The 27,832-nt window shown below is 43.4% G+C and overlaps 1 protein-coding gene across 1 annotated transcript; it reads left to right on the forward strand.

Moving 5' to 3' along the window:
• On the forward strand, nucleotides 1–25,839 carry SLC25A30 (solute carrier family 25 member 30). Its single transcript, XM_080660597.1, has 10 exons — nucleotides 1–90; nucleotides 7,458–7,577; nucleotides 10,155–10,302; nucleotides 12,413–12,507; nucleotides 13,356–13,441; nucleotides 16,932–17,027; nucleotides 17,886–18,010; nucleotides 21,528–21,666; nucleotides 22,632–22,712; nucleotides 23,881–25,839. The coding sequence occupies exons 2-10, from the start codon at nucleotides 7,514–7,516 to the stop codon at nucleotides 23,920–23,922; spliced, it is 876 nt and encodes a 291-aa protein (XP_080516723.1). The 5' UTR covers nucleotides 1–90; nucleotides 7,458–7,513; the 3' UTR covers nucleotides 23,923–25,839.
• The last annotated feature ends 1,993 nt before the right edge of the window (nucleotides 25,840–27,832 follow it).

A 27,832-nucleotide genomic window follows, 5' to 3' on the forward strand; every position in this document is an offset into this window, starting at 1 on the left:
AGCCGCATTCCCTTCAGCTTCCGGGCAGCCGCTGACTCCTGCCATCTGGTGAGGCCCTGGGTAGGCTGGTGCGCAGGGCCGCCGCCGCTGGTAAGTTCCTGGCCGCAGCGCAAGCTTCGGTCTCCCCTCCTCCGGCCCGGCCCCTTTCCCGCGGCGCCGGGCACCTGCCGGCGCTGCCCTTCGGGACGGCCGGGGCTCGGGGTTGGGGCTGGGGCTGGGGCTGGGACTGTGGTTGAGACTGCGGTTCCGGAGAGCCGGCGCTGTCTCTGCCTTGCGGTGCGCGTGCAGGTCCGGTTCGGTGGGGCGCGAGGTTCAGGAGTCCGGTCCCGCTGCTGTGGCTGCCGCCGCTCGCGGTCGGGAGGGTTCCTCGGGAGTGCGGAGCGCCGGCTCCCCTCCTCATCACTTGGCGGTGTGGGGTGACTCCAGTGCCCGCGTCGCTGAGATCCAGGTGTGAGGTCGTCTAGCATCTCTTGCCCCCGCAGTGTGTTTTGCCTCCTCTGCGTCCCTCCCACTCATGCTTCATTCAGGGTGCGCAGCCGGCACCGGCGGCTTCTGCTCCGGGAAAGGGCACGCTGCATTGAGTTGCCCCGCGACAGGCCAGGTGGCTTAGGTTCGCAAGGACCGGTCGAATTAATTTGCTTGGGAAGTTAACGTAGCTCTGGATTTTAGCGTCTTTCTAGGTGTAAGTAATTTAATGTAAAGCAGTTGCAGTGATCAGCATTGTTGTTCCTGCGCAAGAATAGCAAAACAGTGTTGCAACTGCCAGCACATTCTAGATTCATCCTCATCAAGTAGTGAGAAAAGTGGAAAGAAAAGTGGTCTTTGCTTTGTGGCTGCCAAGTCTTGTGGCCATGGGATCAGGTAACTCATGTGAAATGATATATAGTTGTCTTTTTTTGGGGGGGGAAGGGTGACCTGAAACACATAGGTTTCAGGTGTGGGTTTCTATGTTACAAGATCTGTATATTGCACTGTGCCCACCACCCGAAGTCAAATGAGATAGTTTCTAACATTCCTTTCAAATCTCACATTTATAAGTCTGCGATGAGCTTATTTTTTTTCCTATACCCTTAAAAAGAATGGGAAATAGGAAAAGTTCATGCAAGGCGGGGAATAAAGGTTTATAAACGCACTGAACTTTCAAGACTGTAATTACAATTTAGGACTGCAGAATGAAAAGGGAACACAAATAAAATAGAAAAAACTTATCCAGAATTAATCATGTTAGAGAAACTTGGGAAGCTTTCAGAAGTCCCAGTAGCAATTACTGTATTTAATTACCTCTCTTTGCAGCTGTACAAATACGGTGAGGAGAAAATAAGTGCTAAGTTAGAAAAAAATATAATTCAGAGGATATGTAACAGCATATTTCTTAAGTGTGGGGAGAATCCTTTGGAATTCATAATTTGTATAGACATTTGCACTCAGGAAACACTTTTTAAAAGAATTGTATATTCTTTATTTTAGAGAGGAAGGGAGAGGGAGAGAGAAATAGAAACATCAATGATGAGAGAGAATCATTGATCCGCTGCCTCCTGCACGTCCCCTACTGGGGATCGAGTCCTCAACCCAGGCATGTGCCCTTGGCAGGAATCGAACCAGGGACCCTTTAGTCCACAGGCTGAAGCTCTATCCACTGAGCCAACCGGCTAGAGCCAGGAAACACTTTTTTTTGTATTTCTCCTGCAAGAAAATAGTACATTTATTCTGAATATTCAGAATTCCCTCCCCTCCCATTGGCCAATATTTTTAAACAGCCTTTGGAAAATAGCATTGGCTTTGTAGTAAATAGAAGAAAGCTTATGCATTCTTTTGGAGACCTTAGTTTGAGGATTTGTAGTCGTGTTTTCTCTCTGAGACTATTTCAGTTGTGAAATGTGGCTAATGATACCTGTTTCATCGAGTTGTGATAATTACATAAAATCCTTTAAGTGGAAAATGTACAGCAATGCCTGACATATCAAATAGTCAATAATGGCATCTACTGTTGTTAGTATTGTGTTGAGAAGGCAGTAAAGAGAAGTGGTCTCTGGCTGTGAACTCAGGCTAAAGGGTATACCTAAAGAGAAATGCAAAGGGGAACGTGACCGACAGCCACCTCTATCTGTACCTGACACTGGAATTTTTACCGAGTTGTAATCCCTTCCCTGAATCTCAGGCTGAGATGCGCCCAAACACTGGTGATTGCTAAGGACACATCAGTCTCTCTGATTGTGTTGGCCTGTCAGTCATGGCACTTCATTAGGATTGTGATTTTCCTGAACAATTATGCTAGGAAGTTCAGGAATATGTGTGAGGAAGAAACCCTCCAAAGAGAACTCACAGACAAAGAATTGGTTTTGTTTACTGAACAGAGATTTCAGCCTAAGATAAGCCCTGTTGCAGCTGGCTGTGGTCAGTAGAGCTTACTGAATATTCCAGTCTTTGCTAGAACCTTTTCTTGTTTGGATGTTTGACTAACTACTGATGTTCTCTGGTTGTTATTTAAGCCAAATTCTTCTTAACAAACATTAACTTGGGAAAGCACAGTAGTCTTAACTGCTCATGGATCTAGTCTGTCTTAGCATTCAGAAAGGAAAGGAGAACCCAAAAGGTTTTCCCCCTCCCTTCCTAGCTAATTTTTAAAAATTGTAATTGAACAGGAACTGTAATTACAATTGTAATTCTTACAGTTTAACTCGGGATGCAGGAGTGGACATCATTTGTGGAAGACATGTTTGTTGTGGTGATACATCTGAATAGGAACTAATGGGTGGGTGCACCATCCCACGTGATTTAAAACCATTGGGAGGCAGCTCCACAACAATTTGAGCTCTAATTGAGTATTTACAGAAGAGAATAACTCAGAAACTCTGGGTTGTAATCTAACTAAAACTTAATATAAAAACCAACAGAAGCCAAATCTCATGAAAACTAAACTAGAAAAACAAAAAGTAGTGGCAGGAAACCAGGAAGTTAATCAGGTAGATGGCATGAGGTCATATGACAAAGTTGCCTTTAAAAAATATTTTGTTTTTAAGTTAGAAGTTAGTATAATCCCATTTCCCATAAATTTTTGCTGACATTTTAGAGGGTATCTTTTGTGTATATATGTGTATTTATGTCCATATAAATGGCATAGACACACGTACTATATTCATTGTAGAAAAAAATCGTTAAGATGAATAAAAATAATGAACTAATTATAGCCAATTTGGCTCAGCATCAGCGTGCGGACTGAAGGGTCCCGGGTTCCCTTTTGGTCAAGGGCACATGCCCAGGTTGCAGGCTCAATCCCCAGTAGGGGCCTGTCAATGATTCTCATAATTGATTATGCCCTCCCCCTCCCCCCTCTCTCTCCCTCTCCCTCCCCCCTCCTTCTCCCTCTTCCCCTCCCCCTTCTTCCCTCCCCCTCCCTCTCCCTCTCTGAAATCAATTTAATACACACACACACACACACACACACACACACACTAGAGGCTTGGTGCACAAAATTTGTGCACTCTGGAGGTGTCCCTCAGCCCGGCCTGCACCCTCTCGCAGTCCAGGAGCCTCAGTCGAACATCCTTAGTACTTCTGCGGAGGCGGGAGAGGCTCCCGCCACTGCCGCAGTGCTCACCAGCCGTGAGCCTGGCTTCTGACTGAATGGCGCTCCCCCTGTGGGAGCGTACTGACCACCAGGGGGCAGCTCCTGCGTTGAGTGCCTGCCCCCTGGTGGTCAGTGCGCGTCATAGTGACTGGTTGTTCTGCCATTTGGTCGATTTGCTTATTAGCCTTTTATGCCTGTGGGATCAGGCCGAAACCTGCTCTCTGACATCCCCTGAGGGGTCTTGGATTGTGAGAGGGCATAGGCCAGGCTGAGGGACCCCACTGGTGCACAACCAGGGCTGGGGAGGGACGCAGGAGGTTGGCCAGCTGGGGAGGGACCGTGGGAAGGCTCCAGGGCATGTCCGGCCCGTCTCAGCTCAGTCCCAATTGGCTTGACCCCAGCAGCAAGCTAACCTAGTGGTCGGAGCGTCTGCCCCTGGTGGTCAGTGCACGTCATAGTGAGTGGTTGAACGGCCTTAGCATATCATTAGCATATTATGCTTTGATTGGTTGAACGGACAACCGGGCACTTAGCATATTAGGCTTTTATTATATAGGATAGGATATAAAAAGAGAATGAACTATATTGTTATCTTCAAGGATTAAATACTCAAAACAGGAATTTAAGTGATACGTATTCCAACGTCTGAATTGGCCATAATATATTTAACCCACTGATTTTTAGTAACAACACAGATGCCTGGGATGTTCCTGAGATCCTCATTCTGTTGATGGGGTCCTGGTGTCTGCATTTTTAAGAAGCTTTGAAACCAGGTTAAGAACTACTGATAAGGAATCCTCTATGTTCCACACAGATCCTTGATGTATATGCAGAATCACGCTAAGAAAATAATCATATGGAGGTTAGGGAAGGGGGATAATGGGGAGCAACTGCTTAATAGTTATCTTGTGGAGTGATGAAATTTTTTGGAACTGGATAAAGGTAGTGGTTGTACAACATTTTGAATGTAATAAGTGCCATTGAAGTATTTGCTAAGGTGGTTTATTTTATAGTATGTGGCTTTCATCTCAGGAAAAGTACCCTGAAAAAAAAAGAATCATATGAACACTATCTTTGTTGTTGTGTTAGAAAATAAATTATCCCTGTTTAGCCGAAACCGGTTTGGCTCAATGGATAGAGCGTCGGCCTGTGGACTGAAGGGTCCCGGGTTCGATTCCGGTCAAGGGCATGTACCTTAGTTGCGGGCACATCCCCAGTGGAGGGTGTGCAGGAGGCAGCTGATCGACGTTTCTCTCTCATCGATGTTTCTAGCTTTCTGTCCCTCTCCCTTCCTCTCTGCAAAAATATCAATAAAATATATTTAAAAAAAAATAAATAAATTATCCCTGTTTAGATTGATTACCTTCTGACTATTGTATTTTTTCTTAGGCTTTTCTCTTAAATTAAGCACATTTGTGTTTATAAGATGCATCTTATCAGTAGTACCTTTTGAAGCCTAGTAATATTTTCTCCTTAATTAAAATGCCATCACTCCTTTATGATCATGTACAGCCTCAGGTGGCAGCTGGAAGAATCCTGCACTTGGAAGCAAAACTCTTGGAATTGGAAGCCCAGCTCTGTCCCTGTCAGCTGAGACTTGCCTTCCTGGTCTCTTTTTTGGTCCTCTTATCCCAAACTTGTTGGGGGAATCCACTGAAATTTATACTGAACTTCCATATGTCATTGTTATGTAGTTACTAGAAGCCCGATGCACGAAGATTCATGCTAGAATGGGCTTTCCTTTCCCTGGCTGCCTGCACCACCTTTCCACTCAGGCCCCGGAGCTGCCTCTTTCCGCTCCAGCCCCGCCTTCCCACGCTGCCCAGAGGCCCTGAGAGACCGGGGGTGGGGCAGAACGCCCCTGTCACTCGGTGCCTGTGTATGCAAATTAACTTCCATCTTTGTTGGGTTAATTTGCATATCACTCCTGATTGGCTGGTGGCGTAGGGGAGGTACGGTCAATTTACATGTTTGTCTATTATTAGGTAAGATAATTTTTAATTGATTTTTTCCACTTATTTATGTATTCATTGGTTGTTTCTTGTATGTGTCCTGATAGGAGATCGAACCCATAACTTTGGAATATCGGGACAACATGTAATCAACTGAGCTACCTGGCCAGGGCCTGTAGTTATCATTTTGTTTTTTAACTTGGAGTCAGCAAAATCCAACAATGGGCTAAGGAAGGTACTACTGGATAGTAAATGAATTATTGGACAGTAACTTACAGTGTTAATCACTATATTAGTTATGAATTTATTAAGGCTAAGTACAGATATTATTAAATGTTTTCAAGGATAACAGGGAGATGAATTTTTTTTTTTTTTATTGATATTTTACGGAGAGGAAGGGAGAGGGATAGAGAGTTAGAAACATCGATGAGAGAGAAACATCGATCAGCTGCCTCCTGCACACCTCCTACCGGGGATGTGCCCGCAACCAAGGTACGTGCCCTTGACCGGAATCGAACCTGGGACCTTTCAGTCCACAGGCTGACGCTCTATCCACTGAGCCAAACCGGTTTCGGCGGGAGATGAACTTTCAAAGATGTGGCTTGTTCTTAGTACTGAAATACATAAAGCATGTGATTGATGCCTTTCTAGTTCCATGCTTAGGAAGCCGTCTGCCTAATTCATTTGTAACCATTCTGAATTTGCTTAATGTACATAAATGAGGAATAGCTATTGGTAGATCTATTTAGGGTCCCCTTTGGGTTCCTTGTGTTTTCTCTTAGTTTAAGGAAGCTACTTAAATTTGTTGAGAACTGACAATGTTGTCCATAGTGACTAATGGTAGGCTTCTCCTGGGAAATGTGGACTTGGGAAATTCCTAAAACATTTGAAGTAGAAACATTGGGCATATTGCTTGCCAGTAATGACTCTAGTAAGTAGAAGTTTTATTTTAAACCAGCAATAATGATTTTCGATAGTATATACACAAAAGTGTGTTAACTTGGCATGTATTTCCAGTTAATAGTCATGAGGCCATATTTACCAACTTCATTGTATAAAACTACAGAACATATAATGAATGTGACAGGCATGTTAATATATGTCTCAGAGCACCAGGACCTATTACAGGAAAGGAGGATGGAAGTCAGTGTTTGTTTAGTGTCTTTTGTGCTAGTTTTTTTTTTTTTTTAATTTTAATCCCCCCAATAGGTCTGAAAGCTAGGTATTTTACTTAGCTTAGAGAATAAAAGTATGGGCTCTACCCCTAATAGGTTTTGTTGGCTGCTGTGATGATGATGGTGTTGTTACTGAAGAAAAAACATAGAGGTTAACAGGAACTTCCCTTGAAAGGAAGTGGTGAGGCTCTGACCCCAGAGTCTGCCTCTTCCCTTCACGCCAAGCTGCCTCCCATCTATTACATACTATGGGTAAGAGAATAGAGCTGACAGTGTAAACTAGAAGTATATTTTGGTAATTTTAAGTAATTGTCATTTTACCTTGTGACACTGAACTGCAGCACTTTTTTTCTCCTCCAGTGCACCTGAGGGACTTCAGTGCCTCCCAGGAGGGACTCACTAAGACAGTGACAAATAGAAAATACTGAAGAACAGAAAATAGACTACCCAGAAAATAGCCTCCATTATACTACACTGAATACATATACACATATCAAGATATCAGTATATTGGGTTACTTAAGGCCTGAATGAGAATTAGGCAACTGATAAAGTGAGAATAGTAGTTGCTGATTTGGAGTTTAATAGATAGGGGTGCTTTGCCTTATTGAGGCAAGGTTCCTATCACAGACTCGTTGGGAATTGTGGCAGGAGAGTTTCAGTGATAACATCTGATAGCACTCTCCAAATCAAACACGAGTTTAAAGAAGAAACTGCCTATGTGAGAAATTCCAACTTTGAAACATCTTCCATTTGTTCCCAGGAAAGATCCTGTTGGAGGCTGTTCTGTGAATCAAAGGAGAAGGGACAGGAGTGAGCATGTCCGCCCTCAATTGGAAGCCCTTTGTGTATGGAGGGTTGGCCTCCATCACAGCTGAATGTGGTAAGGAACCCAGGGGCTGGAGTCAGGTCTTTTCACCCGCTGTATGTGATGGTGATTTTAAAACCTAAGGTTGCAATTGGTGTTTGATGTGAATATAGTTCAAGCATAGAATATGAGATTATGACTATTAATCTCAGAATTCAAAATTTCCTACTTTTGGTATGCTTTTTTAGAAAATTGTCATTTTGGCAACTTATTGGCAGTTTAGAGTTCAAAGTTTAGTGGGGAGAAAGTTGAACCTGTTGAACAAACAAAAGTTTTATGAATCATTTTTGAATTACATCAGTCCCTATTTTCCTTGTATGTTTCCCTACTTTGCCCCCACCCTTAACACATTTGGCTGTAAAGAAGTTTGAGGAGCGCCTGGCTGGCGTGGCTCAGTGGTTGAGCGTCGACCTATGAACCAGGAGATCATAGTTCGATTCCTGGTCAGGGCACATGCCCAGGTTGCGGGCTTGATCCCCTGTGTGGGGCCTTTAGGAGGCAGGCGATAGGCGATTCTCTCTCAACTTTGATCTCTCTCTCTCCCCCCCCCCTCCTTTTCTCCCTTTCTCCCTGAAATCAATAATAATAATAAAAAAGGAGTTTGAGGAGCTCCAAGGCCTTCCTGAGCCAGATTCGATTTTCTGTCATTATGCCATCACTTTCTGAATATGCACATGATCCAGATCCTATTTGTGACTTCTTCACATTAGTTGAGGTCCACATCAGGGCCTGTTTATTCCCTGGAATCATTCAATCAACAAATTTTTTTTTTGGGGGGGGCCTTCTGGTAAAAGCCGGAAGACCTGCTGGACAAATTTTAAAAAGAGCTGTAAGCATTCAATCAACAAATATTGATTGAGCAGCTGCCGAGTGCCTGGTGCTGGGCTGGACACTTCATTTGCTTCCAGGGCTCAGTCACTGCTGTTCTGGGACGAAGGATGCCCCTGAGGGTCCAGTGAGGACCAGTGCCCAGGGGTTGAGCTGCTTGTGTGGGTGGGCTCTCCCATTGACATAATACATCACATTTACTGAGTATGAGTTTCACATGTTTGGGTGAACTATCTTTAGGCACTATATTAAACTTTTTACTCTAACAGATTTACTTTTAGACTATAGAACATAGAGTGAGAACTGCTTTGAAAATGAATTTATCTCTTCATTCATAATCCCAATTTTAGCCTTCACATATATAAAAAATAACTTAGTTTTATTTTCTTTATTTTTATTATTTTAATCCTCACCCCAGGATGGATATGAATACACACACACACACACACACACACACACACACACACACACACACATATATATTAGTGGTCTGGTGCATGAAATTCGTGCACGGGGGTGGGGGGTGTCCCTCAGCCCGGTCTGCACCCTCTCCAATTTGGGACCCCTTGGGGGATGTCTGACTGCTGGTTTACACACAATACAATATACAGATGATGTGTTATAAAATCGTACACCTTAAACTGTTATATTGTAAATCAGCGAGCTGAATAAAAGACATTGATCAGGCTGGCAGTTGGACATCCCTCTCACAATCTGAGACTGCTAGCTCCTAACTGCTCGCCTGCCTGCCTGCCTGATTGCCCCTATCCGCTTCTGCCTGCCAGCCTGATTGCCCCCTAACCACTCCCCTGTCAGCCTGATTGATGCCTAACTGCTCCCCTGCTGGCCCGATCGCCCCCAACTACCCTCCCCTGCCAGCCTGATCACCCCCAACTACCCTCCCCTGCTGGCCTGATCGCCCACAACTGCTCTCCCTTGCCGGCCTGATCGCCCACAACTGCCCTTCCTTGCCATGACCTGCCTCCTCCGCCAGGACTCACCTCCTCCATGTGAGGTGGCGGAGACGCCGAGACCGGCTTCCTATGTGCCGCGTGGAGCCGCGGGACCCCTAGGCCTCACTGCGCAGAGTGGCCACTGGGCCCCGCCTCCACTGTGCATGCAGCCATCTTGTTGCAGCCACCTTGTGGTGGCCATTTTGTGATGACGTTGCGTGCGAGGGCATGAAGACCACCTAGGTTTTTATTAGTGTGTATATATATGTATACACACACACACACACACACACACACACACACATACATATATATATACTATTTTTTTAAATTGATTTGAGAGAGGGAAAGAGAGAAACATCAATTGGTTGCCTCCCAACTGGGGATTGAACCTGAAACCTAGGTATGTACCCTCACTGGGAATCAAACCCTGCAGCTTTTTTGGTGTACAGAAGGATGCTCAACCAACTGAACCACCCAGACAGCCAAAATGACTTATATTTAAAAATGGATTTTTTGGTTATCTAAATAATTCCATCTCTCTACTTTTTAGCAATGCAGTTTCCTTAAATCCTATGTAGAATAAGATAGAACATAAATAAAAATGTTAAAAAAGGAAAATAAATCTATGCCTTAAAAAAATCTTTTTGTTCCCATTTTTTAATAGAAAAAAGATTGCAAAGTATCTGTTTCTGTTTCTTAGTTTACATTATAGTCTAAATGTCTCTTTAGTAATATGTCACTATGTATCCTTTACTTAGTGGACTTTCTTTTCATTAAGTGAAAATATTTCTTTCTTTAAATTTTTAAGGTACATTTCCAATTGATTTAACCAAGACACGGCTCCAGATTCAAGGCCAGACGAATGATGCAAACTTTAAAGAAATTCGGTATCGAGGAATGTTGCATGCATTAGTGAGGATAGGCAGAGAAGAAGGCCTGAGAGCTTTGTATTCTGGGTAAGTGACCTTTGTATGTTTATATTTTACTGTTGACCTTTCAAATGAAAATCTTTCAGACTAAGACCTCATAGAGAAAAAGTAAAAGTTTGAGGTTTATTTTTAAAAAGCAAGTAACATGCTAGGTTTTTCATTTATTTTTATTTTTTTAAAATTTTTATTGATTTCAGAGAGGAAGGGAGAGGGAGAGAGAGATAGAAACATCAATGATGAGAATGATTGATCGGTTGCCTCCTGCACGCCCCCTGCTGGGGTTAGAGCCCACAATCCGGGCATGTGCCCTTGACTGGAATCTAACCTGGGAACCTTTGGTCCACAGGCTGACACTCTATCCCAGGGGTGGGCAAACTTTTTGACTCGAGGGCCACAATGGGTTCTTAAACTGGACTGGAGGGCCGGAACAAAAGCATGGATGGAGTGTTTGTGTGAACTAATATAAATTCAAAGTAAAGGAGCAGAGGGGAGAGCAAGAGAACCAGATAGAACAGCCGGATCCGGCCTGCAGGCCGTAGTTTGCCCACGGCTGCTCTATCCACTGAGCCAAAGCAGCTAGGGCAGTACTTGAATTTTCTACAGTTGTGGCCAAGAGGAGCACTGAAGGGTTCTGAGTAGAGGGACTGCGATGATTAAGTTTCATTGTTAAAAAAATGCCTTCCTGCTGTGGGGAGGAAGAATTAGAGACTAGTAACACTGGAAGTGGGCAGTCACATAGGAAGCCGAGACAAAAAGGATCTGACCTGGGGTGGTTGTTTTGGGGATGGAGAAAAAGAAGACAGTTTAGAAAGCTAGTTGGGGCATAGGATTGACATATTGTTTGACATAATAATGAGGGGGTTTGTGGAGGAGTAGGAGTCAAAGCTAATATCTTGATTTCTGGTTTTGGCCATTGTCTAGGATACAGAAGAGGAGAGGTGATTGTTTAGACAGGGAAGATAATTAGTGCAGTGTGGGTTACCTGATTGGAGGTAGGTACAGTACGTGTGAATTGACAAATTAGGAAGAAGTTGGAAATGAATCTTTGGATCCGTGTTGGAAACATGAATTTAGGAGTGGTCAGTTAAAGCCATGGCAATAGCTGAGTTCACCCAGGCAGTGCGTGGAGCAAGGGGAAATGAAAGTGTAGGACAGATTCGGGGAAACCCCATAGGACAGAGGTAGGATGCTGTATACAGTGTACAGGAAAGAAAAGAAATGGGAGATGGCGATGTTGTGGCAACTCAGGGAGGAGACAGCTGCAAGTAAGACAAAGGGCGGAGCAGCAAATACTGCAAGAAGTTATGTAAGATGCTAATTGAAAAGCATCATTTAATTTAGCGACATAGATGTCAGTTGGCCACCTGTTTTGATGGAGAGGTGGAAGGAAGCCAAATTGCAGTTCGAGAAGGAAGTGGGAAGTGCTGAGAGCTGGGAGTACAAATGCCACAGGTGGTTCTGGAGTCAGGGAGGGAATTGGAGGGAGAGGAAAAAGCAGAAACAGGCCTCCCAAGGAGGTAGGAGGTGAGCTCCAGAGCATCAATGCAAGAATGATAGATGCTGCCAGAGGCCAGATTTCATTAGGTGCACTGTACTGAGAAAGCAAAGCCTTTTTTCATTTTAACATGAATGGGCACATAGAACCACATGTTCACTTACAGTTTCATTGAGAATAAATATGAGGGGCTGAGTTTTCACTTAGTGAGCTAATAATTTGCTCAGGTATTTATAACCTTTTTGGATTATACCTATATATTTTTTAAAACGATGTTGCCCAGCTGGTGTGCCTCAGTGGTTGAACGTTGACCCATGAACCAGGAGGTCATGTTTCGATTCCTGGTCAGGGCACATGCCTGGGTTGGGGGCTTGGTCCCAGAATGGGGGCATGCAGGAGGCAGCCAGTCAATAATTTTCTCTCATTATTGATGTTTCTATCTTTCCCTCTTCCTTTTTCTCTCTGAAATCAATAAAAAACAATTTAAAAAACCCAAGTTTTTGTTGGATTTTTAATTTTAAGACATCTGTTTTGTGTAGTTTGTAGAAGGCAAATGGGTGATTGTATCTCTGCCTGTGGGTCTTCTAGAAGATTGTAAGTGATTTTAAGAATTTTTTTGTCCCTTTATACTTGGTTTGACAGGATTGCCCCTGCGATGTTACGCCAGGCTTCCTATGGCACCATCAAAATAGGCACTTACCAGAGCTTGAAGCGATTATTTGTGGAATGCCCAGAAGGTCAGTGGCAAATCTTTTTTCCACTTGTAGGCAGGAGGTAGGTTGTCTTTTTATTCACGTGATATTGTATCAGATTTTTTTTGACTCACTTGTGACTTTGCTGCTGCTGAGGAGAGCTCTAGGTATGAAGTCTAAATGAATTGTGCTTACAGCAAGTCAGTAATTAGCTGAATTTAGGGGAGTAACAGTTAAAAGGAGTAAAATGCTTAGACTAGAGAATATGTTATTGTTCTAGCCAATGCAAAATTTTCTAAAATCATAGAAATTATCACCTATATTTCATAAAAGCAGTGAATACATTTCTTAGTATTAAGAACTGAGTTCTAATACTCCATTGCTGGTTGACTCTGAGACAGCTTTAATCTATAGAACCTTATCTGTTTTTACAAAGGGGCAAGCTCCAGCTAGCTGTTACGTGAGAGTGGTGAACAGGAGCTAAGATGCCTTGAAAGTGCTTCATTATACTTCACGTTAAATATATAAGATGTGCTTTAAAACTTTGTCACCACGTTATCTCATAGGAGTATTCCTCTTTTATTCTCCTACCAGACATACCTCATCTTAATTACTATTATGATCTGCATTTATACACAAAAGTGAATTGGTAGATGGTTATTTACTTTTCGAGATAATTCACATTCCTTTTCAGATTGCAAGAAACTTTGCTAAGTGAAATCCCTTTAGCCAGCAAAATTCCTAATCCTTTTGAAATTACTTGATTCAAAAGGTCTAAATTTCTTTATTCTCTTAAGGAACAAATGGTATGTACATGAGTTACACCTGTATTTGAGGTATTAACATGAAGAGTTCTGTATATATGAAAAGTCAGATAATGTTTTTGTTTGCAGATGAAACCCTTCTGATAAATGTGGTCTGTGGAATTCTCTCTGGAGTCATGTCCTCAGCCATTGCCAATCCAACTGATGTTTTGAAAGTAAGCAGTGCTCTCTATATCTCTAGATACAATCTACATTTTCTTACTGAGAACAAGATTCAGATAATGAAAATCTGCGAATATAACATACACTGTGTATGTGTGACTCTGTTTATAATTTAAGTGTTGTGAAGACTAATGTATAAATATCGACTAGGTAGGTTTCCCCTTGATATGAAAGTAGAGCTCATTTTAGAGATGAGTATTTTGAAGATTAAGCAGAAAAAAAAATTAGGTTTGGCTCCATTTGAATTTTTCATTGAGAATCTCCCTTGTTTTATTGGTTCATTAAAAAGTACAGAGGCTTCAAATTTTACAGAAGTCTGCTTATTAATGACCATTTCTAAATGCTTTGTTAGGTTAATTCAATTTCAGGAAATACTAATGGAAATATTTACTTAACCACAATCCTATCTAATAAAAGAGTAATACGCAAATTGACCGCACCTCCGCTACACCCATAAGCCACGCCCACAAGCCAATCAGGAGCAAGTATGCAAATTAACCCAACCAAGATGGCTGCAGCCACAGAGAGAGCAGGAGGGAGGCTTTGGTTTCCCCGTAAATGGAGGAAGCCAAGCTTTCCACCTGCCCTTGCCAGCCCACGCCTCCACTCAATGCTACAAAGTTTCAATGCTAGAAAATAAATAAATCCCAACAAAAATGGCGGCAGCCATGGAGCTGGAGAGAGCAGGAGGCTAGGGTTGCCCCCGGTGATGGAGAAAGCCAAACTTCTACAGTCCTGGCCTGCCTTGGCCTCCACTTAAGGCTACAAAGTTTCAATTATAAAAGATAAATAAATCTCAACAGAAATGGCTGCCACCACGGAGTGAGCAGAAGGCCTGGCTTTGCTCCAGGCTACAAAGTTTCAATTGTAGAAGATAAATCCCAGATACGAGGGCCTCCGCTTGGGTCGCTGGGGGGCGTGGCTGGCCTGCAAACCACCACAGGCCCCTTGCCCAGGCCACCCATGCCCCAAGGGAACCCCCACCCCGATCCGGGACACCCTTCAGGACAAACCACCTGGCCCCCACCCATGCACCAGGCCTCTATCCTATCTAATAAAAGAGTAATAAGCAAATTGACCATACCTCTACTACACCCACAAGCCACTCCCACCAGCCAATCAGGAGTGAGTATGCAAATTAACCCAACCAAGATGGCTCTGGCCACAGAGCGAGAAGGAGGCTTGGGTTTCCCCAACGATGGAGGAAGAAGCCAAGCTTCCCGCATACCCTGGCCGGCCCAGGCCTCCACTCAAGGCTACAAGGTTTCAATTATAGAAGATAAATAAATCCCAACAAAAATGGCGGCAGCCACGGAGCTGGAGAGAGCAGGAGGCTTGAGTCGTCCCCAGCAATGGAGGAAGCCAAGCTTCCCGCATACCCTGGCCAGCCCAGGCCTCCACTCAAGATTACAAAGTTTCAATTGTAGAAGATAAATAAATCCCAGATACCAGGGCCTCCGCTTGGGTCGACGGGGGCTGTGCCGGCCTGCAAACCACCACAGGCCCTCACCCAGGCCACCCCACGCCCCACGGGAACCCCCACCCTGATCCAGGACACCCTTCAGGGCAAACCAGCTGGCCCCCACCCATATATCAGGCCTTTATCCTATCTAATAAAAGAGTAATATGCAAATTGACTATCACTCCAACACACAAGATAGCTGCCCCCATGTGGTCAAAGATGGCTGCCCCCAGGTGGACACAAGATGGCCACTACAAGATGGCCAGCAGGGGAGGGCAGTTGGGAGGGACCTGGCTTGCAAGGGAGGATAGTTGTGGGCAATCAAGTCAGCAGGGGAGGGCAGTTGGGAGGGACCAGGCTTGCAAGGGAGGGCAGTTGGGGGCGATCAAGCCTTCAGGGAGGGCAGTTAGGGGTGACGAGGCTGGCAGAGGAGGGAAGTTGGGGGCAACTGGGCCTGCAGGGAAGGGCAGTTGCGGGGGACCCAGGCCTGCAGGGGAGAGCAGTTGGGGGGGACCAGGCCTGCAGGAGAGGTCAGTTAGGGGCAAACAGGCTGGCAGGGGAGCAGTTAGGCATCAATCAGGCTGGCAGGGGAGTGGTTAGGGGGTGATCAGGCTGGCAGGCAGAAGCGGTTAGGGGCAATCAGGAAGGCAGGCAGGCGAGCAGTTGGGAGCCAGCAGTCCTGGATTGTGAGCGGGGTCCCAGATTGGAGAGGGTGCAGGCTTGGCTGAGGGACACCCTCCGCCCCCCGTGCACGAATTTCATGCACCGGGCCTCTAGTTAGACATAACAGATGACCTTGTTCACAATCCTAGGGATTATGACAACCTTCTTAAATCCTGTTTGGAATAAGGCAAGGGAATAAATTCATTAAAGAAAATAAAAATTAGTTGTGAGTTACTTTTTGAACCCTCTCATATATTCCTCTTTCTTCCTTCCTTTCCTTTTTCCCCCATATTATTTAACCAGGATTCACTATGCTTCTACCTTGGACCAGTTGGAGTACTTTTAGTGTTTAGAATTCAGAAATGAGTAAGACAAAAACCCTTGCCCTGAAAGAGCCTTCAGTCTGATAGGAGCTTCTGACAAGCATCAAAACTTTATGCAGCAGCATGTTGTGTATGCTAGTTATGCATGGTGAAGGTACAATGTGTGCAGGCACTCTTACCATAATTTTACCCAATGTTGGTGCAAGATTGCTGGAGAAAAATATCCATACTTCCTTTAATCTCTAAACCATATATCAGGGTTACAAAAAGGCATTTTCTGTATTTTGGTTTATTTGCACATATTAGCATGGCAATAACAGTTCCTTTTAAGAAGTTAGAGGTAATGTATTTGCTCCCTAAACCAAAATAAGGTACAAATTTTTTTTAGTGAGAAATATCTTTTAATTCTTAAAAATGCAGAGAGCTACATCCAACATGTTATGTTGGAATATTGGTCATCGGAGTACTATGGCCCTTGTAAAGTTAATATGTAAGTTCAGGTGTAACCATGTGTGACGGGCATCATGTGGCTGTCCCGGGGCTAACTCACTGGCTTATCTTTTGATTCAGCTGGTTGGAAATAGCAGGGAGTTGGAGTGACTAAAGAAATATGCTTGTTCATGCTTAGTGTTGCCAGGTATTACTGGGTACTCTTACTAATAATGTTAAATTTTTAGAATTACCATCATATTCTCTCTTTCCTATTTAGAACCTATAGGGAAAAATGCCATTTTCTTTCCTTTTCAAAGACTATTTAAAAAAATTAATTTCTTTTTGACACTTAGTGAGCTATTATATGCAAGACGTTCTAGACTCTGTTAGATGCTTTTTGTTGAATCCAAAGTGCCTAAGAACCAATCCATATATATTTTAGTTTACTGAGGATATTTAAGCTAGCATTATAGTAATAGTTATAATTATAGTTTTTTCTTGTAATGGTTATTAAACAACAGATTGAATGATTTTTCAGGGATCTGTATTTGGGGAGAAATGGGCTAGCTTCTTTCTCATGTTAGTCTTTAAAATAATTTCTAGATACGGATGCAAGCACAAAGCAGTACCATTCAAGGAGGAATGATAGGCAACTTCATTAACATTTACCAGCAAGAGGGAACGAGAGGACTATGGAAGGTAAGCTTGAAAATGGATCCAGCTGATTTAGTTCTTCACTTTTTTCCCTTTTTGAATATATTTTTCCTATGTCCATCATTTTATTTAATCCAAATAGAATAATGGAGTAAGGGAAGAAGAGTGACATCTGCCCCTGAAGATATTTTATCTGTAAAATGGAAATATAAGGAATATGTCATGATTTGAAAAGCGCCTTTTGAATAATTCATATGTAAGAAATTCTGTGAAGGTTGAGCACCTTTTTTTTTACCTTTTTTAAAGTTCTTATGGAGAAGTGGTTTCTGGGTCCCAGTTATGTTGAATTTTTGACTTATGTGGTTTCATGCCTTTTAAGTGAATATTGATAACTAATGCTTCTTTTAAAAAAATATACTTTTATTGATTTCAGAGAGGAAGGGAAAGGGAGAGAGAAATAGAAACATCAATGATGAGAGAGAACCATTGATCGGCTTCCTCCTGTGTGCCTACCACTGGGGACTGAGCCTGCAACCCAGGCATGTGCCCCTGACCGGAATTGAACCCGGGACCCTTCTGTCTGCAGGTCGATGCTCAATCCACTGAGCCAAACTGGCCAAGGCTCTAGTGCTTTCTTAAATATTCTAATGACTTGTCAGTTCATAGAATAGACCCTAAAGGTCACCCAGTACTCTCCTCTCTGTGTGTACAAGGAAACTGAAGGCTCTGAGAGGTTACTGTCCTGGCCAAGGTCTGTCCAAGATCATACAGTTAGTGACAAAATCAGAATTCAGTGTTGGAGCACCTGACTTTTTACACTCTGGTCTTTTCTACTCTGTTTGTATATTTCTACCTCCCACCAGGAAAAATGTCTGAATCCCTATTATTAATGTTTTTACTCAGGGCGTGTCTCTTACTGCTCAGAGGGCTGCTATCGTTGTTGGTGTGGAGCTACCAGTCTACGACCTCACCAAGAAGCATCTGATTCTCTCGGGCCTGATGGGAGACACTGTGTATACTCACTTTCTGTATGTTTATGGATTTTTAAATTAATATTTTAGGTATACATGAGTTTAGGGTGAAAATTTGCTACAAATTTATAGAAATTTTAAAGCTATTATAAAAATACTAGAGGCCTGGTGCACGAAATTCGTGCATGGGGGGTGGTTGTTCCTCAGCCCAGCCTGCACCCACTCCAATATGGGACCCCTCGAGGGATGTCCGACTGCCCGTTTCGGGCCTAAACGGGCAGTCGGACATCCCTCTCACAATCCAGGACTGCCGGCTCCCAACTGCTCGCCTGCCTGCCTTCCTGATTGCCCCTGACCGCTTCTGCCTGCCAGCCTGATCACCCCCTAACTCAGCCGTGGGCAAACTACGGCCTGCGGGCCGGATCCGGCTGTTCTATCCGGTTCTCTTGCTCTCCCCTCCGCTTCTTTACTTTGAATTTATATTAGTTCACACAAACACTCCATCCATGCTTTTGTTCCGGCCCTCCGGTCCAGTTTAAGAACCCATTGTGGCCCTCGAGTCAAAAAGTTTGCCCACCCCTGCCCTAACCACTCCCCTGACAGCCTGATTGATGCCTAACTGCTCCCCTGCCAGCCTGTTTGCCCCAAACTGCTCTTTCCTATAGGCCTGGTCCCCCTAACTGCCCTCCCCTGCAGGCCCGATCACCCCCAACTTTCCTCCTCTGCCAGCCTGGTCACCCCTAACTGCCCTCCCCTACAGGCTTGATCGCCCCCAACTGCCCTCCCTTGCAGGCCTGGTCCCTCCCAACTGCCCTCCCCTGCTGGCCATCTTGTGGTGGCCATCTTGTTTCCACATGGAGGCAGGATCTTTGACCACACGGGGGCAGCCATCTTGTGTCTTGGAGTGACGGTCAATTTGCTTATTCTTTTATTAGATAGGATAGAGGCCTGGTGCATGGGTGGGTGCCGGCTGGTTTGTCCTGAAGGGTGTCCTGGATCAGGGTGGGGGTTCCCTTGGGGTGTGGGGCGGCCTGGGCGAGGGGCCTTCGGTAGTTTGCAGGCCAGCCACGCCCCCTGGTGACCCAAGCAGAGGCCCTGGTATCTGGGATTTATCTTCTACAATTGAATCTTTGTAGCCTGGAGCAGAGCCAAGCCTTCTGCACGCTCTGTGGTGGCAGCTATTTCTGTTGGGATTTATTTATCTTCTATAATTGAAACTTTGTAGCCTGGAATGGAGGCCTGGGCTGGCCAGGGTGTGTGGAAAGCTTGGCTTCCTCCATCGCCAGGGAAACCCAAGCCTCCCTCCTGCTCTCTCTGTGGCCGTAGCCATCTTGGTTGGGTTAATTTGCATACTCGCTCCTGATTGGCTGGTGAGCGTGGCTTTGTGACGGAGTGATGGTTAATTTGCATATTACTCTTTTATTAGATAGGATTATATCCTCATATTTGAAAAATTACAATACAGAAGTGAACCAGGAAATATTAACAGACTTATCCCTTTAAATAGATAGGAATTGTTTACAGTTCGATAAGTACCTTCCAGGTGTTTTCTATGCGTATGCAAATATGTCTACAAAAGTATATTACATGTACTTTATTACATAAATATCATGCTTTGTATTCCCTTCTTTACTTTTTATTATTATTTTTATCTTTCATCTTTATTAAGGTACAATTGACAAGTAAAATTGAAAGATATTTAAAGTGTACAACATGATGATTTAATATGTATGCATTGTTAAAGGATTTTTCCCATCAACTTAATTAACGTATCTGTCACCTCACATGTTTATCCTTTTGTGTGTGTGTGAAAACATTTAAGTTCTACTCTCTTAGCAGATTTCCATTTTAAAATGCAGTGTTATAAACTATAGTCACCATGTTATATGTTAGCTCCTCAGACCTTATTCATCTTATAACTGAAAATTTGTACCCTTTTACTGTCTCCCTATTTTCCCCATCCCCTAGCCACTGGCAACTACTTTTGTACTCTTTGTTTCTATGAATTATAGTAATTTTTTTAAAAAATATATTTTTATTGATTTCAGAGAAGAAGGGAGAGGGAGAGAGAGAGAAACATCAATGATGAGAGAGAATCATTGATCGGCTGCCTCCTGCATGCCCTCTACTGGAAACCAAACCTGCAAACTAGGCATGTGCCCTGACCCAGAATTTGAACCATGATCTCCTGGTTCATAGATCAATGCTCAACCGCTGAGCCATGCCAGATGGGCGAGTTGGAGTAGTTTTGTTTGTTTGATTTTAGATTCCATGTATAACTGATACTATGCAATATTTGCCTCTCTTACTTGCTTTTTAATCCTCACCTGAGGATGTTTATATTATATATATATGTGTGTATATATATATATTTAGAGAAACATAGATGTGAAAGAATCAATTGGTTGCTTCTTGTACTTGCCCCAACCTGGGATCTAACCTGAAATCTGGGTATGTGCCCTGCCTGGGAATTGAGCTGACAACTTTGGTGTGTGGGACAATGCTCCAACCGACTGAGCCACCTGGCCAGGGCTTTCTCATTTGATATTTAAAATTTAATAATATATTCCAAATATCTTTTCATAGCAGTACAAACAAACTTCATTTATTTTTAATAGCTGCAGATTAGTATTGGATATATCATAGTTTAATCCACTGAGGAGCGATTTAGCCCATTGGTGACATTTGGCAATTTCTGGAGACTGTTCCTATAGTTATGATTTGGGGAGTACTATTGGCATCTACTGGGTAGAGGCCAAGGAGCTTCTAAACATCTTATAACAGAACAGACCTACACGACAAAGAATTATTGGTTCAAAATCTTAGTGCTGAAGTTGAGAAGTGCTGCTCTGAGTTAATTGATACTAAGTGTGGTCGGTGGCAGTCTTGTGAGACTGAAAGTTTAGTAAAACCTGAGCCCCTAGTGGGCATTCCAGTGAGGAAATCTTTTTCTCTGATCTTGAAGAAAAATATGGTTATGAGATGACTAAAGTTACTCTGATTTCTACTTATAGGTGAATAGGTGCAATAGATCAGCAATTTTCGATGGGTGTGCCACAGAATTTTTAAAATATGCAATACCTGACTATTTGGTCAGGGGTACTGACTTCTTTTCCATTAGATTGTCAAATAAAAAAATGACAACAGCCAGCACAACATTAGCCGTCAGTGTGAATGAATCAAAATTATACCTATATTTTGTCAGATCAGCAAAAAAAAAAAAAAAGTTTTTGATGTGCCACAGAATTTTAGTAATTAGTTTACGTTTGCCATGAGATGAATAAAGTTTAAAATCACTGTAATAGATCATCCTTGGAGAATGTCCCTTCATGTTTCTATGATTCTTTGACATTCCAGAACCTCCAATATATTCTTAGCCAAAGTTTGAATTTATAAGCCAGTATAATCAGTGCTGATGTTTAAGAAGTTTATACAGCTCTCTAGATATGGTCCTTATTTTTGATATGTTTCACATTGTTACATGTTACTTTAACATAGTTTGGGAGGAGGCCGCTTCCTGTCTTTGATGGTGGTGGTGGTGACCTTTTTGTTTTTCTAATGATATCTTTCCTAGCTCAAGCTTCACCTGTGGTCTGGCTGGGGCTCTGGCCTCCAACCCTGTGGATGTTGTGAGGACACGTATGATGAATCAGAGAGTCCTTCGTGATGGCAGATGCTCTGGGTACACAGGTACCCTGGATTGCTTGTTACAGGTGAGAATGTCTATCTGTGTAGGGTTGGCAATTCCTCTTTTAGCTCATTAGCTTCCATCTGACTCACTTATCACGAGTTTCTTATAATTTTAAAACATAGGGTTTATAGTAAGATAGACCTGTGGATCTGTCACTTATAATTGTGTGACTTTGGTCAAGATAAAGACTCTATACTTCAGTTTCCTCATAAGTGAAATGGGACAATAATAGCATGTATACCATAGGGTTATTGTAAAAATAATGCCTACATAAAACAGCATAATGCCTGAAATAATTTGGTCTTATTAGTATAATTAATAATAATAGTAAGGGATAGTATTGTGAAATGAGCAAATTTATCCTTCCTATTGAGTCAAACTGGAATGAGTCCCCTTCATTCAGACATCTCACAAAGGAACAACATCAATCTTACTGTAATACTTAGTTTAAATAATCGGGCCTATTGCTTACGAGTATACAAAAGTTTGCCAGTGTCTTCCCTACTGGATTGCCAGCAGCCAAAGATTAGGGGGCACTTTTGTGGTTTCCATTTTCCAGCATGATGCTAGACTTTAAGTATTGCTTTAACAAAGCAAAGATATTTATAATTCATCCAACAACATGAAATAGTGGTGCTCTGAATTATGTCTTTACCACCATTGCTTAGTTTCCTTATGTCTGAGTTATTTGTGGGCCCAAATGGAAAAGAGGCAAAAGACTGGTTGGAATTATTAAATCTCATTTCTTACTCATTCAACTGTTGTTTGCCTGCTTTGGGTGTGGGATGGTTTGGCATGGAGCCTTAGTCCTCACCTATGCAGAAGCCTTTAAAGACCAAAAAGAGGCAGAGGACAATGATTTCTTAGTCCTTCCAAACAGGATTTTATTTTTAAGGAAAATACATTGGTTCAGTCGGGATACTATTATTAATGCATTTGACATAACTGGAAAGTTGCAAATTAACTTTTTCCCCCCTCTTATAACAGACATGGAAGAAAGAAGGATTTTTTGCTCTATATAAAGGGTTTTGGCCAAATTGGTTGAGACTTGGTCCTTGGAATATCATTGTATCCTTTTCAGTTGTAGTAGATGTGAAAAAAGATAGCTAAAAATATTTGTGTAAACTATCATGTTATTAATTGTAATTTAGAAGTTGGTTTTTAGTCTTTTATGTTCCTCTGATTCAAGAAGTAACTGTTCAGTTCTTTTAAAAATATGTTTTATTGATTTCAGAGAGAAGAAGGGAGAGGGAAAGAGGGATAGAAACATCAATGATGAGAGAGGATCATTGATTGGCTGCCTCCTGCATAACCCCTACTGGGGATCAAGCCCCAAACCCGGGCATGTCCCCTGACCAAGAAATGAACCATGACCTCCTGATTCATAGGTTGGCTCTCAACCACTGAGCAACACCAGCTGGGCTGTTCAGTTTCTTTTTCAGGAGGTCTAAAATCTCTGTGCTAGGCACTGTGAATCTTGGTTTAATGATGCTATTATTGAAAGGTAATGATGTCAATAAAATTTTTTATTTTAGACTCTATTCTAAAAGCTTAGAGTATTTAAGATTTCAGAGAGAGGCCGGGTTGATTTTATATCCCCAGCCACCCTTAGGAAGGAAATGGTTTGGTTGCAGTGTTCTAGAATGTTTATTTTAGAGAGTACCTAAGGATAAATAGTTATTAGCTCTAGAATTATTTGGCCTATCAGTACTATTTCCTGTATGCCAAAGTGGGGGGTAGGAAAGAAGTGGCAGTTCATTAGACATGAAAGGGCAGAATTATAAGGTAGGGAATGTTGGTGTCACCGTCCTCTTGTTTCTCTTTATCTGTGTCTCTCCCCTTATGGAGGCCTGCCTAGCAGAAACCCTTGGGGAGAACTCCCAGGGCTTGCCATGTTTCTCTTTCACACAGAATTTACTGTAAAGTCTTCCCACCTCAGTGAAGTCACAAAAGCTAGGCAGTGTGGGTATAATCTTAGAAGAAGCTCTCGGAGCTGATGCTAAGGGATTTATGTGTGTATCTCAGCTGTGATCTTTCTGTTCCAAGCTGACCTTGGGAAGGCTAATGGGTAGATCTTTCGGAATGGTTAGGGTGGAGCCCTCGTATTTAACCATGTTCATAGCATGTGGTCTTTCCAGATATATTTGTTTGTAGATTTGCTATTTGAAGATCTGTTTTTATGTTTTTGGGGTTCAGATGGCATTTTCTTTGTCAGCCTTAACCAATAATTGTATAGTTCTTTGTGACATATGAGCAGCTGAAGAAATTGGATTTATGACAAGTCAAGGCTGCATGAGACATCCCTCTGAAAATGCTCACTTCCAAAACAGTAAAGCTTCCTGTGTTTCCCACTGCTTCTCACTGCTTGGCTCATCACAGATTCTGAGGTGTGAGCAACAGATGAAGACTGGGTTAGTTCCGACTGCTGTATGTTGGCATCAGCCACTCTGCATTGAATGTTTACTGGCATAAACTGTTACATTCAGACACTAGTCCTTACCATCAAAGTGCCCTTTGACATCAAATATATAACATGAAATGCATGTTTTTTGTTAAAGAAAACTTGCAAGAAGATCAGGAACTGTGTGCTGTTTCTTTAGCGGAGAGTAGCACCTGGTGCATTGCAGCTCATAGGTGAGAGTACCAGACTGCCCTGAAGAAGCTCACCAGAACCGTGGAATAGAGCCTCCAAGGGGGCATTATTGTTCCTGAACTTGGGGGCTTTTGCTTCTTGTCAGCTGAAGAAATCTCACAGGTGGAGACCTGGACTTTTCAACCCTAGGTATCAACAGTACAGGAAATAGAGCCCTGGAATATTGCACTGCTTTATAATTTCCTATTTTGGCAGGATCTTTCACTTATAATAAGTGATTTTAAGCCTTTGAAGACTTGACCTTTGTAAGGAATTGTTACAAAGTGTTAATATCTAAACTCATGGTGGTGTGATGTGTTGGCTATGAAGGTGGCAAGGTCTGTGTTGATGGGAGGTGTTTCACACAACTTGGGTTCTGTCTTAAGTTATGTTAGTAATTTGTTCTATGATTTTTAGCAAAGTTTATGTCGCATTCTGGAAATGGGGATAATAACATCTATGAAAATTGAGGGTCAAATGAAGAAAATATTAGTTGCTACTATTTGACTTGTTTGTTAAAGGTGTTTACATTATGCTGTCATACAGCTATAATCTGAGGATAAACAGTCTGTGTGTATGGAAGAGTCTTTTATCATGGACTACTCATCAAAATTCCGAGGGAAGCCTGTTTTTAAAGGCCTTGTGAAAGAAAGAACACTGTATAAGTTAAGGTTTTATTATGTTTTCATTGCAAAGTGTTGAAAGTGAATTAAGAGTTGATTTTTTTCAGATTTCCCAGTTTTTACTTTAGTTTGGGCCATGTTTGTTTAAATATTTCCTATCTTGGACTTCCTAATTAGTTTGGATGGCAAATAATGCTTGAAATTTCAGAAACGATTTCTTTAGTATTACACCTGCTTATCTAGTTTCTGATAAGAGGTATATATCTTTTTCTAAAGACAAGATAAATCATTCTTCCTCTTCTTTCTTGCCTTCATCTTACTCTGTTCAAAGTAAAATGTGACTCTGATAGCCCCAAGAAGTTGACACTAATGGAAGACAGCCCCAGGAAAGGGAATATATACATATACTAGAGGCCCGGTGCACGAAATTCGTGCACGGGGGGTGGGGGGCTCCCTCAGCCCGGCCTGCACCCTCTGCAATTCGGGACCCCTACACCTTTTTCTTATCTAGCTAACCTCTTCACATTTAAAAAAATTAACTGAAATACCAACTACTCTAGGAAATCCTCTTTGAAGAAATCTCTTTACAATCTATATTAAGTGTTTCCATAGTATACCATTCTTTTTCTTTAGCAGCAACTTAGAGTGGATGCAATGTGCTTCTCATTCTTGCATCTGATTTTTTTCTTGTTGCTCTTGTAATAGCGAAGCTTATCCAATTTACATTTGCCCTTCAAGGGCTTATATTTGGTTCAGTTTCTAGTTGGCTCCCTGCTTTTTTTTTTAAGCAATAAATTTGGGTTGTGATAGTAAGCCTCACTTGTAATGCAGCCTGTAGGTCTCTCAATTTGAATATTTCTGTAATACCTATCACTTTAGCATACCAGAGATTGTGTTCATTTATAGAAAATAACAATAAATGTCACCTGATCATTTGATCTTCTAGTAATATTTTATAGCAAGATATATTATTCTAGTAATTTAACTATTACAAAACTGAGGCGTACAGAAATAAATCACATCCTATCTAATAAAAGAGTAATATGCAAATTAACCATCACTCCATCACAAAGATGGCGGTGCCCAGTCCCCTCAGCCCCGCCTCTGGAGTGTCCGGGCCTGTCAGCTGGGCCAGGGGCCTCGGGGGCTGAGTGGCAAGGCTGGATCTGCCCACTCCGGTGGCGGATCCAGCCTTGCCTCTTCGCCACTGCTGGAGTGTTTGGGCCTGTCGGCCCAGCCAGGGGTCACAGGGACCAAGCAGCGAGGCAGGATCTGCCCCCTCGTAGTGGATCTAGCCTTGCTGCTCTGCCACCTCTGGAGTGTCCGGGCCTGTAGGCCAGGCCAGGGGACTCGGGAGCTGTGCAGCGAGGCTGGATCCGCCCACTCCGGCGGCAGATCCAGCCTTGCTGCTCCACAGCCTCTGGAGTGTCCGAGCTTCGCTCAGGCCGCAGGAAGCCCTATTCTTGTAGGAATAGGCCCGAGGAAGTCATATTCTTCTAGGAATCTTCCTGCAACGGGCCTCTAGTTGAACAATAAAGAATGACTCAAATATCAAAACATAGTGCACTTAGGGCCTCCCTTGTCCTGTGCCTCAGATATCATAGCATAGTACACAGTTCACATGGAACTCAGCTTCCTTTAAAATAGGGATGCCATACTCATGAAGCAGTTACTTCCACACATATTTTTTCTTAATTTAATTCACAGCACATACTCTTTGTACTAACTGTTGGAAAACCACCCTAGCAATTGCCACTGTTCCTCTCTGTATTGTTGCTTTACATTCTGATGTCATTACTGTGCTTTTATCATCCACTCGCTCTAATAAGATAGTGAATTATTTAAGGGCAGATCATGACTTCAGCTTGTGTTTCTCTGTCATGGTGCCTAGATAAATACTCAAATGCCATCCAGTCCAAATGACAGTGATGAGAGAGGCCCACTGTTGCTGGAGACCTCTGATTTTTATTTAAGGGGCCTCACTTGTTCTTCCCCTTTACAGAGGGGTGAGTAGGGACTGAGGGAATTTGGGGAAACCCAGACAGAATTCTTCTGCAAGATTTTGCTAAGCTGGCGCCCGGGACCTTGAGTGGCTTTTTCATCCAAGACCGCCGGGCAGCTTCTTCGCTCGGGACCGCCGGGCATTTGTCCAATTAAAACCCGGACACACAGCAATAACAAAGGCACTGGTCTCCTACTGCTAATGCATGGGGATCAAACCCCAGCCTGCAGGAACTCACCCCCGCAGTCAGGACCAGGCCGCTGGGTAGACCTGGGCTGGTGCTCCTAACTCTAGGGAGAGGGAGACTTCCCGTGGCTGTAGGCTAGAGGCCCTGGACTCCGCACCACGTGCCCGAACAGGTCCATAGCGCAGGCTGGTCGGTGGAGCGGCTTCTTTGCCGCGGGACCACTGAGTGGCTTGGTTTAGCCTCTTTGCCACAGGACTGCCAGGCGGCTTGGCTTGGCCTCTTCGCCCCGGGACCGCCGGGCAGCTTGGCTTGGCCTGGCCCCAGCAGCCCAGCACCGCGACTGTGGGGCTGCTGGGGGCTGGCCCCCCTGCGTGTTATTCTCTCAGGCTCCGGCCTGCACCCAGCCCCTCCTTCTGAGCTGGTCGTGACCATTACGGCATCCCACTTAATTTGCATATTACCTCTTTATTTATATACTAGGGGCCCGGTGCACGAAATTCGTGCACTGGGGGTGGAGGGGTCCCTCAGCCCAACCTGCCCCCTCTCACATACTGGGAGCCCTCAGGGGATGTCCTACTGACGGCTTAGGCCTGCTCCCCATGGGACTCCCTTTGTGGGAGGCGACTGGGCTGATCAGGGAAAGGCACCAGCCCCATCACCTCGCTGCTGCAGCCACTGCCAGTCACCGCAGCCACCAAGGTGTTTTCATCAACACGGACTCCGGTCCCTTCACCATGAAAAAAT

Source organism: Plecotus auritus, assembly GCF_963455305.1.
Source record: "Plecotus auritus genome assembly, chromosome: 3".
Taxonomy (NCBI): Eukaryota; Metazoa; Chordata; class Mammalia; order Chiroptera; family Vespertilionidae; genus Plecotus; species Plecotus auritus.